Source organism: Prunus persica, chromosome G3 (genome assembly GCF_000346465.2).
Source record: "Prunus persica cultivar Lovell chromosome G3, Prunus_persica_NCBIv2, whole genome shotgun sequence".
Classification (NCBI taxonomy): domain Eukaryota; kingdom Viridiplantae; phylum Streptophyta; class Magnoliopsida; order Rosales; family Rosaceae; genus Prunus; species Prunus persica.
In genome coordinates, this window is record NC_034011.1 from 23,059,234 (window position 1) to 23,076,840 (window position 17,607).

A 17,607-nucleotide genomic window follows, 5' to 3' on the forward strand; every position below is an offset into this window, starting at 1 on the left:
CCTTTAATGATTATTCCTCCTCTCTCTCTCTCTCTCTCTCTCTCTCTCTCTCTCTCTCTCTCTCTCTCTCTCACACACACACACACACACACACACACACACACACAAAGAGAGACACATAGTTATCATTTATAATTTAAATTTGTTTATCTTGTATTTGTAACTATCATTTGTCTTCATGGGAATATGTTCTTGCCTTGGATGTTCTTTTCTCTTTTTGACTTTTACTGCTTTGGAAGAAGAATGTATGATTCCCTTAGACATGAGTTTATATTTTTTTGGATGGTTGTGGAAACTAATGCTGATTCGTTTCTCAGGTTCCGTTTTACTATCCGTATAATAAAAGCATATGGATTTGATTGACACTTTGTTTGTTCTACGCTTTCAGATCAATACATTAGCTCAAAGATACCCTGGCTTGATGTCATTGAGGAGTGTTGATCTATCACCAGCTAGTTGGATGGCTGTTGCTTGGTATCTCTCTCTCTCTCTCTCTCTCTCTCTCTCTCTCTCCATGCACGCCTGAACACATGACACCCAAATAAATATCTAAATTGAAGCAGAGTAGTAAAGCATGCTTCTCTTTCGACCAAAAAAAAGGCATGCTTCTCAACTTTTTCATTTTGTTGCTTCATAGCGCAGAGTGTGCAACACTTAGGAAAATCAGTCCCACATCAGCTTTAATTATGCTTTGTAGAGAATAATTACTGCTCGTAATACCCAACAAATGACTCTAATTACACACATTAGCATGTTCCCTTATTAATAGAAATTCATATTTATTTTTAACATTGTCAATGTGATTATTTTCAGGTACCCAATTTATCACATTCCCATGGGAAGGACAATAAAGGATCTGTCCACGTCCTTCCTCACTTACCACACCCTTTCATCTTCTTTTCAAGGTATTCTCTCAGTCCATTTCACTTTGTTTTGTTTCTATGTTCATGCCATTTTCACCTTAAATATCTAAATTCTCAGAAAGCGATGTATATGCATAATATTGAACTAACACTACATGATGCTCTATGTGTAGACATGGACCTCGAGGACGATATGGAAAGCGATGAACAAAGGAAGCGAAAGAAAGGGGAAAGCATCTCTCTCCCTCCATTTGGCTTGGCCACTTATAAGATGCAAGGGAATGTGTGGGTCTCAGGCAATTGTGGAAGGGACCAAGAAAGGCTCATGTCACTATTGAGCGTGGCTGATTCTTGGCTAAAGCAACTTAGGGTCCAGCACCACGACTACAACTACTTCACGGCCATTCGGCGTGGTGGCCAGTGCCACTACTTTTGAAAGATAAAAAGGAGAAAAAAAAAAAAAAAAAAAAAAACTCTCACTTGAAAGTGATTGACCACGCTAAAATCCTCACTTTGGATCATTTGGTTTTTGTTGACCTTTGTTTTGGAGTAAATTGGCTACAAGTCTTGAGGATTTTGTGGTTGATTTCTTCTTCGTGCCGTACGTACTTGGTTATTGATAGGGTGTTTTAGTGTTCATCCCCATGTATGAGATAAGTAGAGGGTATGTGATGACTTTGACTCCTTTTGTATTTAGTTAGTAGGGAGAGATGGGTGAGGTTAGAGAGAGGCTCTTGAATTATGAGTTTATAATAGTGCTTTCTGTAAATTATATTCCCTTGACCATTTTATATATATATATATATATATAAAACCCTCGGGAGATGAGGAAAATGCCTTCTGGTACTGGTCTGCAACTTATTTTATTTTATTTCTAAATTTTCTTTTTCTACAAATGTGCCAAGTATGTGATCATTTCTCATGAGTCCATGACCGCATATTCTTGGCACACTAGTCTTGGTCTCTCTCTCTCTCTCTCTCTCTCTGTCTCTCTCTCTAACAATGCTTATATGGGGATTTGTGGATAATCTAACTCACAAAACTGGAGAAGTGGGGTCCATGGTAGTGTTGTGCTTGCATCAACCAAAACACTTTCTGGCCTTGAAAAGGTTGCCTTGACTTGCTGTGTTTCTGTCATTCTATGTGCTCGCGGCCATTGAACACCCGATGGGTCATCAAGTCGATTGGTTCCTCCAAGATATTTAATATTTGGGTTAAAGAGTCATCATCAAGGTGCTAATAGTCATGCTTTAATTGTGGTGCAATAAAATGTTTGGTTCCACCCTGTCAATTTGTGGAAAATTGAATCATGGAAGGATATATTCATTTTTTTTTTTGTGTCAGGGTTGTGATTACCATACAACAAAGTTGACCACAATTTTGGGAGTTATTTTGGGGTTGGAATTAGATCAGCTTAAATTAAGTATTAGGTATTTAATTAATGATTTTTAGAAATATAATAATGCTATTAACAAACGTTTTAGGACATAAATAAATATAATCCGAAGAGCTAGTGGCATTTTTCTGTCATGCTTTTTGAGATAGATAAAGGATAGAACCAGACCTGAGAATGGTGCGGCAGGAATTGTGGTAGCTATTGCCTAAAGGCATTGAGACCAATACATTCTAACTAGCTTACCTTGTGAAAAGAATGTTTGGCTGGCTACAAGCCTAGAAGAACTCTCTTTCTCTTGGATGTCCAAGTCTCTAGTGGGAAGCAGGAGGGTTATAGCTTTATTAGTGTCCTAAAAGCCGAATGCAAATCACCTTTAATTTGTCATACAACTTTTTTACTTTTTATTTAAAATAAAAAAAACAATTATACAGAGTGAGGAATCGAACTCATATTCGATGGAGCGGATACAGTACTTTGGTCAATTGACCTATTCCATATTAGATTTATAATAATATACTAATTTACTCTGTAGTTTACAATGATATAATAATTTACTCAATCTCTGGCTAGGAGGAACTATTTAGGGTTTAATTGTTTTTGAATGCAATTAGCTAGTGCTCTATTGCTTATCTCTTTATATCCCCATGTCATCCAATAATGCACAAGACCTAAATCTTAAAATATAAAAAATTGGATAATGAACCCACGCTTCCATTTCATCAACCCAAATTCAGATTTATGAAATTCTTTATTGTATTGTACATGGCACATGTACAATGTTAGTGGTTTCTAAGACAATCCCATTGACTAAGAGGAGGAGGGCTCTTTTTTTAGTGCAACCGACTATGTGATCCACTTATTAGGTTTTTGGTTGACAAAGTGGAAAATCCCAGACTTCACTATCTTATCTAGACAAAGAACGTCTTTGATCTTAAAAGTGCAACCACTAACCATGCATATATATATATATATATATATTTGTAGTGTTGTGTCGTGTTGTGAACTGAAATAAATATACAAGGACTTTGGAGCCCAACTACCAACAAACATCAAATTGCACTACGCATGGGCATTCTCCATTGGGGCTTTGTTTTGGTCTACAGGCATTGATCATGGATGGATTTGCTGTATTGCACTTGGGATGTTACTTCACTAAATTTGATGATCCATTTGACATTAGAATAGCTTGCCACATGCCATGCTAAGAACTTCTCTCCTTTCTTTTTCTTTCTACTAAAACAAATTCATTACGAGACATTAAACTTGCAATATAACCACATATAAATTACTATTTTCGCATGTTTAAATGTGTGGATCAAATTCACATTCTAACAAATTGAGCATTTATTTGACAATTTAAGTTTCGCAAGTGACAAATTCTCTAGTTTTAAAGAATTTGTTGTGTTTCGATTATTTTTTAAAAGATACGCATTGTTATACAATATTCTCTTCTCTTTCGAGTTTGTGGAGAGTAAAAACCCTAGAAACTAAACAACAGTTGCAGCCTCCTTTAGGGTCGGTGGCTTCTCCAACAACCCCCCCTCCCCCTCATTTTTTCCGTCTCCTCTCTCTCTCTCCCTCCTCCCTTCCCTTCCCCTTTTCTTTCCTAGTTCTTCCCCTCTCCTCTCTCTCCATTGTCATTTCTCTAACTCTCTCTCCCTCCTCCAGTCTTCCCTCCCTCATTTTTAGGGAGACTTTTGGAGTTGAGATCCGTTTGGATCTTGAAATTTGTTTGTTTGTTTTGTGTATTTTTGTTGTAGGTTCTTGGTGGATTCATGTTGTTGTTGGATCTTTTACTTGATTGTGTTGTTGCTGGGATGGATGGGTTGTGGTAGCTGTCGACCTAGCTTCTTTTGTTTTGTTGTGTTGTTGAAGTAGTCACTGCAAATCACTGTAGTCACCATGATGTATTTTCTGCTTGGTCCACGCACACAAGGTTTTTCTACAGTTTTGGATTTGAAGCTACAAAAATAAAAGTTGACGGTTTGTGTTGGATTGGGTTTTGTCGGTGCGGAACTATGGGTTTAGCCGGTATGACGCTACGAGTCTTTTCAGTTTGTCGGGGAGGACGTAGAGCAGTGTTCTTTTTTCTTTGTTTGTTGTAGTTTAATAATTCTCAAAAACTCTTTAGGAGTTTGCTGAAGTTTGTATTTTACTTTCGACTTTTTGATACGGATTTTCCATTTCTGCCATTGCACAGTGGATCTGTATTATAAGTCTGAGTATAAGTGCTTTTGTCTGCCGAATCAAAGTTTTAAGGCTTTTTATGTTTATGCGTAATTCTCTTCGGATCAAACCAAATGGTTTTTGTGTTTGGTCACTAGAGATATTGTACTCATATTTGGTACTATGATTGCTTTGTACTTTTTTTCTATTTTTTCAATAAATTACTATCGCTTTTTCTATAATAAAAAAAGAAAAAAATTTGTTGTGTTTTATGAGTATTTCGAGTGCAGATATGTTCAAAGTTCGATATTATCACTGTATCACCTACTAATATTAATGATTCCAAGTACAAATTATATTATCTTTTTCATGTGTAGTACATGTTCAAGTATAACTCGAACCTTCTCAATTTTCCACATGGAATCAAATTTGTTTCTTTGGCAAATCGAATATAAATATTATGCTCTTAGATCAAATTTGTTCATTTGTGTATCGTACGTATAAGTTGAAAGCTAGTAAATAATTGGTTTCCAAAAGATGGCTGTTGATTTTGTCAAGCAGACATTACTCTAAAGTTGTGTTTTGTCAGACGATGGTGATATTGATGAACACCTTCTATTTTGGACTTGTGAAAATCATAAAACACCCAATTCAGGGAGGCCTTACAGGGCTTTTAGCCTGGAGCTTGGTGGGTTGAGCACAGCCCAGCAATGGTTGAACAAAACCTTATTTTGAGCTTCCAATTGCACCCATCAATTTGATCAATGCACCCTCAGCAGCTTCTTCCATTCAACTTCACTTATCTCCTTCCCACTTATGGTTTGTGTCATCATCGTTAGGTCGAACCTTTGATTCAGTGGATACTGCACAATTGGAATAATGAGAAATGCATTAAAATTCTGAAGAATTGACGCGAAGCCATCTCTGAGAAAATTGGGAAGGTGGGTATTATAGATTGGAAAAATCTCAGGAGACGTGAGAGGAGATATTGAAGGTGAGGCGATTTGTGGTGCAATTTGAGACAAGGTCTTGGCCATGAGAGTTTATGATGTCTGCAATGCCAAGCTCCACAGCACACTTCAAGGCCATGCTTTCAACAAAGTAGTTGTACGTGTAACGCAAAATGTCAACTTGGCCTTGTAGTATGGCTTCCTCTTCCTTCACTTTTAGCATTGCCATGATCCCTCTCTTCAAAGAAACTAATAAAAAAACTTAGTTTTATAGCTAAAACTTTGCAGGGATTAGATATAATGCCTAACTTACTAGCGTTTCCTTGCGCGATTTGGCGTATGAATTCCTTGCTTATCTATCTTGACTTGACATATGACCTAATGTTTAGTCTGAATCGTGTATTTTCAATTCTACTTGGTCAAGAATGGATTTGCATCATAACCAGGATAAGCTAACATGCTGGTATATTTTTATTGTTTTATGGGTTGGAAACGAAATAATATAATACACAAGAAGAAGGAAACACAGAACAGTCCAATCCAACTGATTAAAACTTGTTGGGTTTCGCCTGAAAATGGTCTGAGTTCGTCTTATAAATTTCCATCACGCATATACACCATGACATGTGGCAAATCAAAGTTGATACCTTTGGTGTGTGGCCGAGATTTCATGATCTCGCCTATAACCTCTCCGATCCCACCTCCCACATTCAACAATGATTTCAATACAACAGAGCTCATCTTTATACACTGATAAGAAAGCCCTCATCACCATCTTGACCTCACATGTGAAAGTTATATATCGGATCAACATAATAACCATGACTTTATCAAAAAAAACACAATAACCGTATAAGATTTGTTCCTCTTGTATATTCTGGAAATACATAATTAAATTTTCTCGGATCTAGTCCATTAAAAAATAACTTTAACTTATAAACCAGTGATTTTAGTTCATAAACCTTGTTCCTTTGTGGCTTTCTATTTTTCTCGTTCTTTCGGTTTGATTTGTGTCCTATCTGCTTGCCCTTTTTGTCCTCAACAAGATGGATTAAACAAAGGAGACTTTAGACCTTGAATGTTAAAATCGATATCTCCCTTTAATGATTCCTCCTCTCTCTCTCTCTCTCTCTCTCTCTCTCTCAAACACACACACACACACACACACACACACACACACAAAGAGACACATAGTTATCATTTATAATTGAAATTCGTTTATCTTGTATTTGTAACTATCATTTGTCTTCATGAGAATATGTTCTTCCCTTGGATGTTAATCTTTTCCCTTTTTGATTTTTACTGTTTTGGAAGAAGAATATATGATTCCCTTCAAGACACGAGTTAATAATTTTTTGGATGTTTGTGACAACTTATACTGACACTTTCGTTTATCCGTAAAACAAAACCTTATTTTGGGCTTCCATTTTCACCCATCAATTTGATCAATGCACCCAGGACAATGAGAGTGGAGAACTAAGAAAGTTTTTAAATCCTCTACAATTGAAATTTGACTTTCCAAGTAGAGCCTTATTACATGATAATTAAGCACTTGAGCTACTTACTGAGAAGCACTTGAAAAAAACAAAACAACATTGATGCAATTCATTCAGGGTAAGCTTCTATGATTGATAGAAAACTTGGGATTTTGATGATCTTATAGCGACCAAATCCTCCTTCCCTCAGAAGCTTCTTCCATTCAACTTCACTTCTCTCCTTCCCATTTATTGTTTGTACCATCATCGTCAGGTCGTACCTTTGAACAAAAGAGTCCCACAGTCCATTATCTGGAAGAAGAACCCCATCTACTATAACCAACTTCCCAATTTTCTCAGGGATAGCTTTGCGACAATTCTTCAGAATTTGAGTGCATTTCTCATCATTCCAATTGTGAAGTATCCACTGAATCACAAATTAGAGTGTCACGAGTTAGTTTACTGCATACTTCTCACCAAACTTATACGGTACACATTTAATTGACTAAAGATTCACGTTCAAAGTCTTAACAAAATAACATTTTTGTGCATGGATCTTACCTTCATGAAAATGGCATCAGCCTTAGGAATAACATCAAACATGTCACCACCCACATGGATCACACCAGGGTACTTTGGTGCCGTAGCCACCACGTCTGCTAGGTCAAAATTGATACCTCTTATATGTGGATGAGCCTTCACAATCTCAGCCACAGCCGTGCCTAGACCTCCTCCAACATCAACAATCAATCCCACGCCATCAAACCCTTGTTTATAAGTCGACAAGATTGCTTTCATGACAATTCTAGACGTGCATGCCATACCCTCTTTGAAGTAATTTCCCAATTCAGATTTCTCACTTGGGATATCATATAAGCTAAACCCATTTGCTTTCTGGAACCCACATCCACCTTCCTTTATGCATTGGCTTAGGTAATGCCAGGAGGCTAAGTGATGGGGTTGATTGGCCATGAGCACTAGAGGGGCCAGGCTTTGCTCCTCATTGCTCAAAAGCCACTTGGATGAACTCGTGAGGCCGTAGAGGGCGTCACCAGTTTTTGGATCAATGGTTGCCTCGAAGAGGTTCATGTGGACCAAAAATCTCAAGAGACGTGAGAGGAGATCAAGGTCGGTTGAAGGCGAGGCAATTTGTGGTGCAATTTGAGATAAGGTGATGGGTTGGCCTTGGCCATGAGAGTTTATGATGTCTGCAATGCCAAGCTCCACAGCACACTTCAAGGCCATGCTCTCAACAAAATTGTACGTGTATCGCAAAATGTCAACTTGGCCTTGTAGTATGGCTTCCTCTTCCTTCACTTCTAGCATTGCCATGAACTCTCTCTTCAAAGAACTAATAAATAAATAAAACTTAGTTTATATGGTTAAAACTGTTGAGCAAATTAGATTACACAACTCCAATATAGACTTGTTGGAGACAAAATAAGTTTACAATAAGACAACTCTAAAAAGAAAGACCAATTCTTACAAGCACCCTTTCTCACTTCTAGAGACAAACTCTAGAACACTCACACTTCTCACAAGGACTACTAGCTCTATAGCTTATTGCTCACTCTTCTTATTCATACACTTACACAATGAAGTACATTTTCTATTTATAGGCATGTTTAGCCTACTTATTCTCCAATAATCGACTTTGTTCTCCACTGACTTTGGCTTCACCAAAATTCCTAGCCACAAGTGTGTGGTAGCCAATTCTCCAAGCTTCAGTACCGCTGTCTTGCTTTTCAGACTTTGGATCTTACAATAATTATTTGAGGGATTAATTATTTTATTAGTTTTTGAATTTAGACTCGATTTGTATTTGAGCTCCTCAATTTTCAAAATCGTTCTCATGGTCCTTTAACTTCACTTTTGTTAGGACAAATAGTTCTTTAATCAATTTTGTTAACTTTTTTCTGTTAAATGCAGAGATAAAATGATATTTTTGTATTAAATTGATTCAAATATGAATAAAAAATTAAAATTAAAAAACTCTCTATCTCCCCATTTATTCTGATTTTTACTCCCCCAAAGTTTATTTTATTATTATTATTTAATTTTTTATATAATTTTCTTTTATTATTATTTTAAAGATATAAATTTTTATAATTTAATGGAGTAAGTAGAACATAACAACCATTCGGGTGCAAAACTAAACTTTTTTCTAAACGAAATTAAATGAACTTTCCACTTAGACCATCTCACCTTTGAATTTGTGACGTGGCCTAACTACTCTCAGAAGCCAAAATAGAGGTAGTTGAATTATAAGATAGAAGACTGGTCCACATCTTGACTTGAGCACGTGTACAATTTATTGTTCTATGTTGTTATGTGAAGGGTTTCTCGTGGCTGCTAGCAGTAGCCCCATGTGCTACCATCTATCAAACTCAAGCAATCAGTTCCTATCATCATAATTTCTTGGTTTTAACTTTAAGACAAATAAATATAAAATGCAGTTTTTAAACCAGACAAGATATATAAGATAAGATGTTGGTTTCTTCGAGGTACTCTACTCATAATTTCTCTCTCTATTTTTTTTAATGAAAAAAAAACGAGTAGTAGATAATTCTGATGACCAACAATTATTTAAGATACTGTTGAAGGTTTTTCTAGGCTACTATGCATGCAACCTTTAGCTTTGCATCGTCGGTGGAATCTCTTCTCCTCACTTCTACATTTTTCTAAAGAGTAAATTACTCAAATGGTCTTTAAATTTGTATTTGATTTACATTTTGGTCAATAAACTAAATTATTCGTTTAAATGGTCCACAAATTCTTTATTAATCGGCATTTTGGTCATACCGTTATATTTTCTATTAAATTTAGTCATGTGAGCAACACATGCTATATTTGTGGGGGTAAATAAGACTTTTGACAACTAAAAATAAAAATATATTATTAAAAATTAAATAATAAAAAATTTTCTTTTTAAAATTAATTAAAAAACAAAAAGTAACCCACCTCTGATCTTTCCTATCCTTCCCCTTTCGACCCCCTCTGTCACCTAGCCCCCTCTGCGATTCAAACCTCCATCATGTAACTATGAGATATTGTAGCCATTGAAGCTGAGGTGATGCCCTCTCTCTCTCTCTCTCTCTCTCTCTCTCTCTCTCCATCCATGGTTATATTAACAAATCTGCAAATAAATTGGCACAACTATTGCAATTAAACCTGCAAACTAGACCAAGAACCACCACCTCCAACCCCACGAATCCACAACCCAAAACCCCAGCCACCACGAACCCAGAGCCACAAAACCCATCCCCTCCCTACGATTTTCTTCTCTCTACCCCTTGCGATTTTCTTCTTCCTCCATCCCCAGAACAGAAAGCAAGCTCTAAAAGCCTTGAAATTTATTCTGCTATTGCTGACGAAGAAGGCCTGAAAATTCATTCAATTCAAACTCTCTCTCACTTTGTCACTCCATTTTTTTTACTCTTGTTTTCAAGGTTGTACATGGATCAAATTTGTTCATTTGTGTATCGTATGCTAAAATATGAATATGGTTTGAATGTATTTGGTTAACTTTATTCTTTTCCATAAGGAGGTATATATAAGAGTTTACAAGGTACTTTACAAGGAATTAGATACAGTAAAGAATTAGAAAAGTATCTCCTAATTATATAGTGCTTTGTCAACTATATAAAAATAAGAAAGTAAATCCCTTAATTAATCAAGGAAATAAATCTCCTTGATTAATTAGGAGACTCACGTCAACACTCCTTCTCAAGTTGGTGCATATATGTCACTAATACCTAACTTGGTAAGTGAGTCATGAAATACTCTTCCACAAACAGCTTTGGTTAAGATATCTGTCAATTGATATTTTAATCTTACGAATGGTAGGTGGATGATCTTCTTCTCAAGTTTTTCTTTGATAAAATGTCTATCCACCTCAACATGTTTAGTTCAATCATGTTGAACTGGATTATGGGCAATATCGATGGCTGACTTGTTATGGCAATGTAACTCCATTGGCTTTTCTGGCTTGAATCCTAATTCTGTCAATAGTCTTCTGATCCATAGTAATTCACAAACTCCATGAGCCATTCCTCGATACTCAGCTTCAGCACTAGATCGAGAAACCACATTTTGTTTCTTACTCCACCAAGTGACTAGGTTACCTCCCACAAAAGTGAAGTACCTAGAAGTAAAGCGTCTGTCAGTAACGGAGCCAGCCCAATAAGCATATGTATATCCAACGACTTCGAGATCTCTATTTTTTGAGAACATTAACCCTTTTCCAGGTGCTGACTTTAAGTATCTTAAGATCCGATCAACTGCATTCCTATGGGATACACTGAGTGAATACATAAACTGACTAACTACACTCACAACATATACAATATTTGGTATTGTGTGAGCTAAACATATCAACCTTCCAACAAGGCGTTGGTACTATTCCTTATTAGTTGGTTCTTGATCCATGTCTTCACATAACTTGTGGTTCATCTCAATGGGTGTATCAGCAGGTTTGCACCCAAGCATTCTTGTTTCAGTGAGTAGATCTAATACATAATACTTCTTCTTCCAAGTCTCCATGCAAGAAAATATTTTTTAATTCAAACTAATATAATGGCCAATCTAGATTTGCTGCTAGAGACAGAAGGACTCTGATAGAGTTAATCTTGGCTACGGGGGCAAAGGACTCTTAGTAGTCTATCCCATATCTTTGTGTGTACCCCTTCGCCACCAATCTAGTTTTATATCTTTCAATGGATCCATCTGCTTTGAGTTTTACAGTATAAATTTATCTGTATCCTACTGTCTTCTTTCCATGAGGTAATGACACGAGTTCCCATGTGCCATTCTTCTGGAAGGCTCTCATTTCTTCAGTCATGGCTTCTTTACATTTTGAGTCTTCTAGTACTTCAGTTACACTGTTAGGAACATGTATGTCGGCCAACTGCTTCACCAAGTGTACCTGTGATTCTGATAATCTACTGATGGATACATAATTGTTGATGAGATATTTTCCTCTTGCATTAAGATCTGCTTCACAGTGAACTGGAGGTTTTCCACGGTTCTTCCATTTTGGAATATGATATGTAGGCTCTGTGCCTTATGAAATTAAATCATCATGGGATATTTCATTAATGTGATCAGTTTTAGGAAAAGATGTTACCTGAATGACGTCCTCAGCAGGTGATTGGAGTGTTACTGGCATTGAAGAATTATCCAGAGCAGGCAAAAACTCTTCAATATTCTCCTCATGAGTTTGACAGCAGGGTGGCGATCGGTCCCTTTCGGGCAGAGTCAAATTTCTGGGGGGCAACCAGTCACTTTCAACTTGCGGCCAGTCGTTTTTAGGCAGATTCGAATTCTCGTTGGGCGGCCGGTCGCTTGCATCGGGCGACCGGTCTTTTTCCGTCTGTGACGTTTCTGCAGGAAAAAATTCTGAAATTTGAGAAGTGTTGGCATTTTGATCCTCCTCCTAGACGGCTGAAAAATATATGTCAGATTCTCAGAATACAATATCCATAGAAGTATAGATTTTCTGACTCGGAGGATGATAACATCGGTACCCATTCTGATGAGGTACATAACCGATGAAAACACATTTTTCGGCGCGGGGATCATGTTAGTGGACAAAGACCACACAGCCAAAGATCTGGGGTTCCAGGTTTTGGGTAGGAGGTATTTGGATATGGTGGTAGAGTGTTTGAAGGGGGGTTTGGAAATTTAAGATACTAGAGGGAATCCAATTGATAAGGTATGCTGCAGAGAGGACGGCTTCTCCCCAAAAGGACCTAGGCATATTGGCACTAAAAAGAGAGGCACGAATTACGTCCAATAAGTGTCTATTCATTCTTTTAGCCACACCATTCTGTTGGGAGGTGTAAGGACATGAGCGTTGGTGAAGGATGTCATGATCTTGTAAGAACTGATTAAGGTCATGGTTGAGAAATTCTCCGCTATTGTAGTATGTGCCTGTAGAAGAGTTTCTCTTCTGTTGTTCTTCCTTAAGCAACTCCTCATATTTAGATGCTTTATCTGCCAGTTCTGCCAGATCTCCAAACAGCATCCCATTAAATCATTTTTTTAGAAAGATTTTAAGGGCGACTTGAGCCATTTGGATGAAGTTCCTTTCTTTCATAGGGATTCGGCACTTCATTTTGAGCTTTCTGAACCTGGTTATGAAGTCTTGAGTAGGTTCATCTTCACTCTGTTTGAGGGTAGCAAGATCACTGATGGTGACTTCTTGCTGGATTCTGAAATAATAGTTATGGAAAACATTTTCTATTTGCTCCCAAGTTTGAATAGAGTTAGCTGGTAAACTGGTGTACCAGGTGAATGCTTGTTCAGAGAGAGAATTTTCAAAAAGTCTTAGCTTTAACAAAGGGTTATTTTCTATGGCTATGCACTGGAAATAAAATCTGGCTATATGCTCCACTGATGAAGCATTGGGATCTTCTCTGTTGAACAAGGTGAAGTTTGGCGCCTTAAAACCCTGGGATAGAGGTATTTGATCAATATAAGCTGGATATGGCTTTCTATAAGTGGGCCTCTCTCCTCTTCTGGCTTCAGGCTCCATCATCTCCCTTATCATTCTCTGTAGTGCCCCTATATCATTTAAAGCATTGACAGGGTATAGATTTCGTCCATGTTCTGGCTGAATGTGTTGAATCCCGTGCTCCATTCTGTATGGCCTGGGCAGAACTTCCTCCCTGTGTTCTTCTTCTTCTTCAAAATCTAGAAGGTTTCTCTAATTTGCTCCTGGTCCGTTCCTGTCATTGTTGGCAAAGGGGTTAATCCCCCCTCTGCCTTTTCTGCCTCTTATTGGTGGAGGGAATGGATTGAGATCCATCCTTCTGGGTCCGTAAGGCAAAACAGCTGGTGCCTTAGGCAGAAATGCCGGGGGCTGATCACGTGGGGCCACGGGTTATGGAATAGGTGGAGGTTCTGGCTAATTTTGAGGAACCTGAACCAGTGCAAGGCCTTCTGGCCTGATTGGACCCTCATGCTCTTGATCAAGAAGGGCTCTTCCCCTCTGTCTAGCTCGGATCTCTCCATGCCCTTGTAGTCCAGCTATCTGTGCAATGAGAGGATTTTCTTGGTATGGCCAAGCCAATCTTGGTGGAGGGCCATAAGGGAGGTCTAGCTGTTGGACTACAACATCTAGGTTTGGAATTCTGGCCATGGCAGTCTCTCGGTCCTTCCTGAATTGTCTGTTAATTTGCCATTGCATCATGGCTGTTGTTCAGAGTATCCTGGCTCTTTTGTGCTGTAGCCTTCTTTCAGAACACAACTTCCTGTATCTGATTCAACCTCCTGGAGCCAGTCTTGGAACATCTGCTTCCGGTGCTATCATGAGCTGAGTGTCTGACATAACTTTCTTCTGACTCCAATCATTCTCGGAGAATTACCTGATTTCTTTCCATGGCGTGGCTTGGGTTCTAGCTAGAGCTTCCAATATTCATATACTTGAGAAAATTTCTGTTGAAGTATGTATACTGAGAAGTCCCACTGGGTGTGCCAAATTGTTCACCCGTTTTTTTTCCTGTGATGGAAGGGCAAAGTTTCCCATTGCCTTGAAAATCGTTGACTGGTCAAGAGACCAACTTTTTTTGGTGTGCGAGCGTGCCACTGCTAGCAATAAAAAATCCTAGCAGACTTCTTTGAAACAGATAACTTGCGCCTAGTGGGAATCCCAAGTTACTGATTTCTAAACAAGCGATTATGAATTTAGGTGAGGAATATCTCCCAAGTAAGTTCTTTTCTTGTCTCAAGCTGGTAAGGATTTCATAATTTATCATAGTATAAAATTTGTAGTTCTTGCCAGAATAGATGATAATAAAGTGGACTGTTTTAGGCAAAACTGCCTTTTACAAAATTAAGAAGGAAAAAATCAACTCTAAAAAGACAAAAGAGACGGATGAGATTCCATTTCTGCCTGGGTAGAAACTCTTGATCCGGGCTGGACTGAGTATGTCTGTGCTGAACTAAGCTGTTAACAACTTCAACTGCTTAGCTTCAGCTGTAAATCGATACCAAAATTCAATTTTGGCAGAGCTTTAATCTACTTCAAGCCTTGGGAGGCTTTTGAGCAGGCAGAACTGCGGCTTGTTCAGTCTGAAGGGGCAGAAATAGCTGGACTTGAGGACTTAATGAGCTAGAACTGCACTGTAAAATTTGTTGAGGTTTTCATATTTGTGAAAAATCAAACTCTGCTTGTCTTTGGCTTTTGCTGAACCAAATTTGTAACGAGAGAAGTCTCGTTTTGAATGACTTATTTCTCTAAGCCTGAACTTTGGAAGTTCTGATCTATAGCTGACTTCTTTTGTGGCTCAAATGAGCTTTTGGTTGCTCCAGTTTGTTTGAAGGTTCTCAGTGATCAAGTGATCATTTTGAGTTTTTTGCCTTTAGTTGATTTTTGATTGTTTGATTGATTTGTTGAAAATATGAGTCCTTTGCTCTGTTCACCCTCTCTTTATATTTATAAGAAAATGTTCTGGAGTAGGGTTTCCTTCTTTCAATAATGGGCGGCAAAATTCTCAAAAGATCTTTCATTTTTTAAATACAAAGAAGAAGCGGTTTTTATCAATTCTGGCAGATAGGCTCTCAATAGTCAGTTCTTTTTAAGACCAATCACTTCTCTGTTTTTTTTTTTGAAGAGAACCTAACCCCTCTGTAATTTCAACTGCCCTTTTGTGAGAGCTCAAACTGTGATGTTCAGTTTGCTTTTGCAGTTTGAACAACTCCCTGTTTTCCAACTTATCTCTTTTTGAGAACTTTAGCCTGTGTATCCCTTGAAAGATGGTGCTTTCTTTGGAGTAGAAACAATATCTCAAAATATATAAAAGGGTTTTGATCTTGTGGTGGCAGAGATTTCAGAGAGGTCCCTTCTTTTTGCCTGCCTCTGTCAACTCTTTTATCAACCCAGTTGAATTTGTTTGACTTTTCAAGTCAGAGAAAAAAAATCACGTGGGTTTGTTTTCTTTTGGGTTTCCACTTTTACTTTGATCATGCCAAACCCATTTTAGTTTCTTCGAAGCCCAAGCTTAAGATAGGTTCTGGGCCAGGCTTTTGTTGGATTTTGGACCTTTGGTTCTTGTTTATTTTCAGAGTGCAGACTTCTCAAGCCCAACGTTTTTGTCCTTGTTATTCTGGGCTCTGTAGCGTTGGGCCGGGTGCGCAAGATTTTGGCCTAAACAATTATACAATGATTTATCAACTATATAAAAATAGGAAAGTAAATCCCTTAATTAATTAAATAAGTAAATCTCCTTAATTAATTAGGAGACTCATGTCAACATCATACGTATAAGTTGAAAGCTAGTAAATAATTGGTTTCCTTAAGATGGCTGTTGATTTGTGTTTTGTCAAACGATGGTGATTGATGAACAGCTTCTATTTTGGACTTGTGAAAATCATAAACACCCAATTGAGGGAGGCCTTACAGGGCTTTTAGCCTGGAGCTTGGTGGGTTGAGCACAGCCCAGCAATGGTTGAACAAAACCTTATTTTGAGCTTCCAATTGCACCCATCAATTTGATCAATGCACCCTCAGCAGCTTCTTCCATTCAACTTCACTTATCTCCTTCGCACTTGTGGTTTGTGTCATCATCGTTAGGTCGAACCTTTGATTCAGTGGATACTGCACAATTGGAATAATGAGAAATGCATTAAAATTCTGAAGAATTGACGCGAAGCCATCTCTGAGAAAATTGGGAAGGTGGGTATTATAGATTGGAAAAATCTCAGGAGACGTGAGAGGAGATATTGAAGGTGAGGCGATTTGTGGTGCAATTTGAGACAAGGTCTTGGCCATGAGAGTTTATGATGTCTGCAATGCCAAGCTCCACAGCACACTTCAAGGCCATGCTTTCAACAAAGTAGTTGTACGTGTAACGCAAAATGTCAACTTGGCCTTGTAGTATGGCTTCCTCTTCCTTCACTTTTAGCATTGCCATGATCCCTCTCTTCAAAGAAACTAATAAAAAAACTTAGTTTTATAGCTAAAACTTTGCAGGGATTAGATATAATGCCTAACTTACTAGCGTTTCCTTGCGCGATTTGGCGTATGAATTCCTTGCTTATCTATCTTGACTTGACATATGACCTAATGTTTAGTCTGAATCGTGTATTTTCAATTCTACTTGGTCAAGAATGGATTTGCATCATAACCAGGATAAGCTAACATGCTGGTATATTTTTATTGTTTTATGGGTTGGAAACGAAATAATATAATACACAAGAAGAAGGAAACACAGAACAGTCCAATCCAACTGATTAAAACTTGTTGGGTTTCGCCTGAAAATGGTCTGAGTTCGTCTTATAAATTTCCATCACGCATATACACCATGACATGTGGCAAATCAGAGTTGATACCTTCGGTGTGTGGACAGGATTTCAATAACCATATGACTTGATAAAAAAAAAAACATAATAACCACACTATAAAAAAAAAGTGGCAATAGTCACTATTATTTGGTGACATTTGGTGACTAATGTGGGGATATTGTTGTGTTTATTGTCACGTTTTTTGGTTAGTGAGATCATGTCGACACACTGAAGGTATAGACTCAGGTTTGCCACATGTCAGGGTGTATATGGGTGGTGGAAATTTAGAAGAGGAACTCAGACTGTTGTCAGGCGGTGCTGAACATGTATAAGTCGGTCGGAGTGGACTGTTCGGTGTTACCTTCCTCGTGTGAATCAGATGATTTGGTCTGCACCGTGTTACACAATACATGTATATCAGCATGTTAGGTTATCCTGGTTTTGATGCATATCCATTTCTTGAGCATGTAGGA

General features: G+C 37.9%; 2 protein-coding genes across 2 annotated transcripts in view; one reads left to right on the plus strand and one right to left on the minus strand.

Moving 5' to 3' along the window:
* LOC18783751 overlaps positions 1–1,709 on the plus strand; it is a 4,821-nt gene extending 3,112 nt beyond the window's left edge. Inside the window, exons 4-6 of the mRNA XM_007217048.2 lie at positions 389–474; positions 814–905; positions 1,037–1,709. Coding sequence (XP_007217110.2) covers positions 389–474; positions 814–905; positions 1,037–1,299 — 441 coding nt within the window. The 3' untranslated portion in view covers positions 1,300–1,709. The remainder of the gene's footprint in view (positions 1–388; positions 475–813; positions 906–1,036) is intronic.
* On the minus strand, positions 6,830–8,379 carry LOC18783750 ((R,S)-reticuline 7-O-methyltransferase). The gene is made up of 2 exons (XM_007216703.2): positions 7,412–8,379; positions 6,830–7,277 (listed from the first exon to the last, which is right to left on the minus strand). The coding sequence occupies exons 1-2, from the start codon at positions 8,180–8,182 to the stop codon at positions 6,981–6,983; spliced, it is 1,068 nt and encodes a 355-aa protein (XP_007216765.1). The 5' UTR covers positions 8,183–8,379; the 3' UTR covers positions 6,830–6,980.

Coding starts and splice junctions, on each gene's coding strand:
- LOC18783750 (XM_007216703.2), bottom strand. CDS start 8,182: ATGGCAATGCTAGAAGTGAAGGAAGAGGAAGCCATACTACAAGGCCAA. Junction 7,278..7,411: donor CTGATGCCATTTTCATGAAG/GTAAGATCCATG, acceptor TTTGTGATTCAG/TGGATACTTCACAATTGGAA.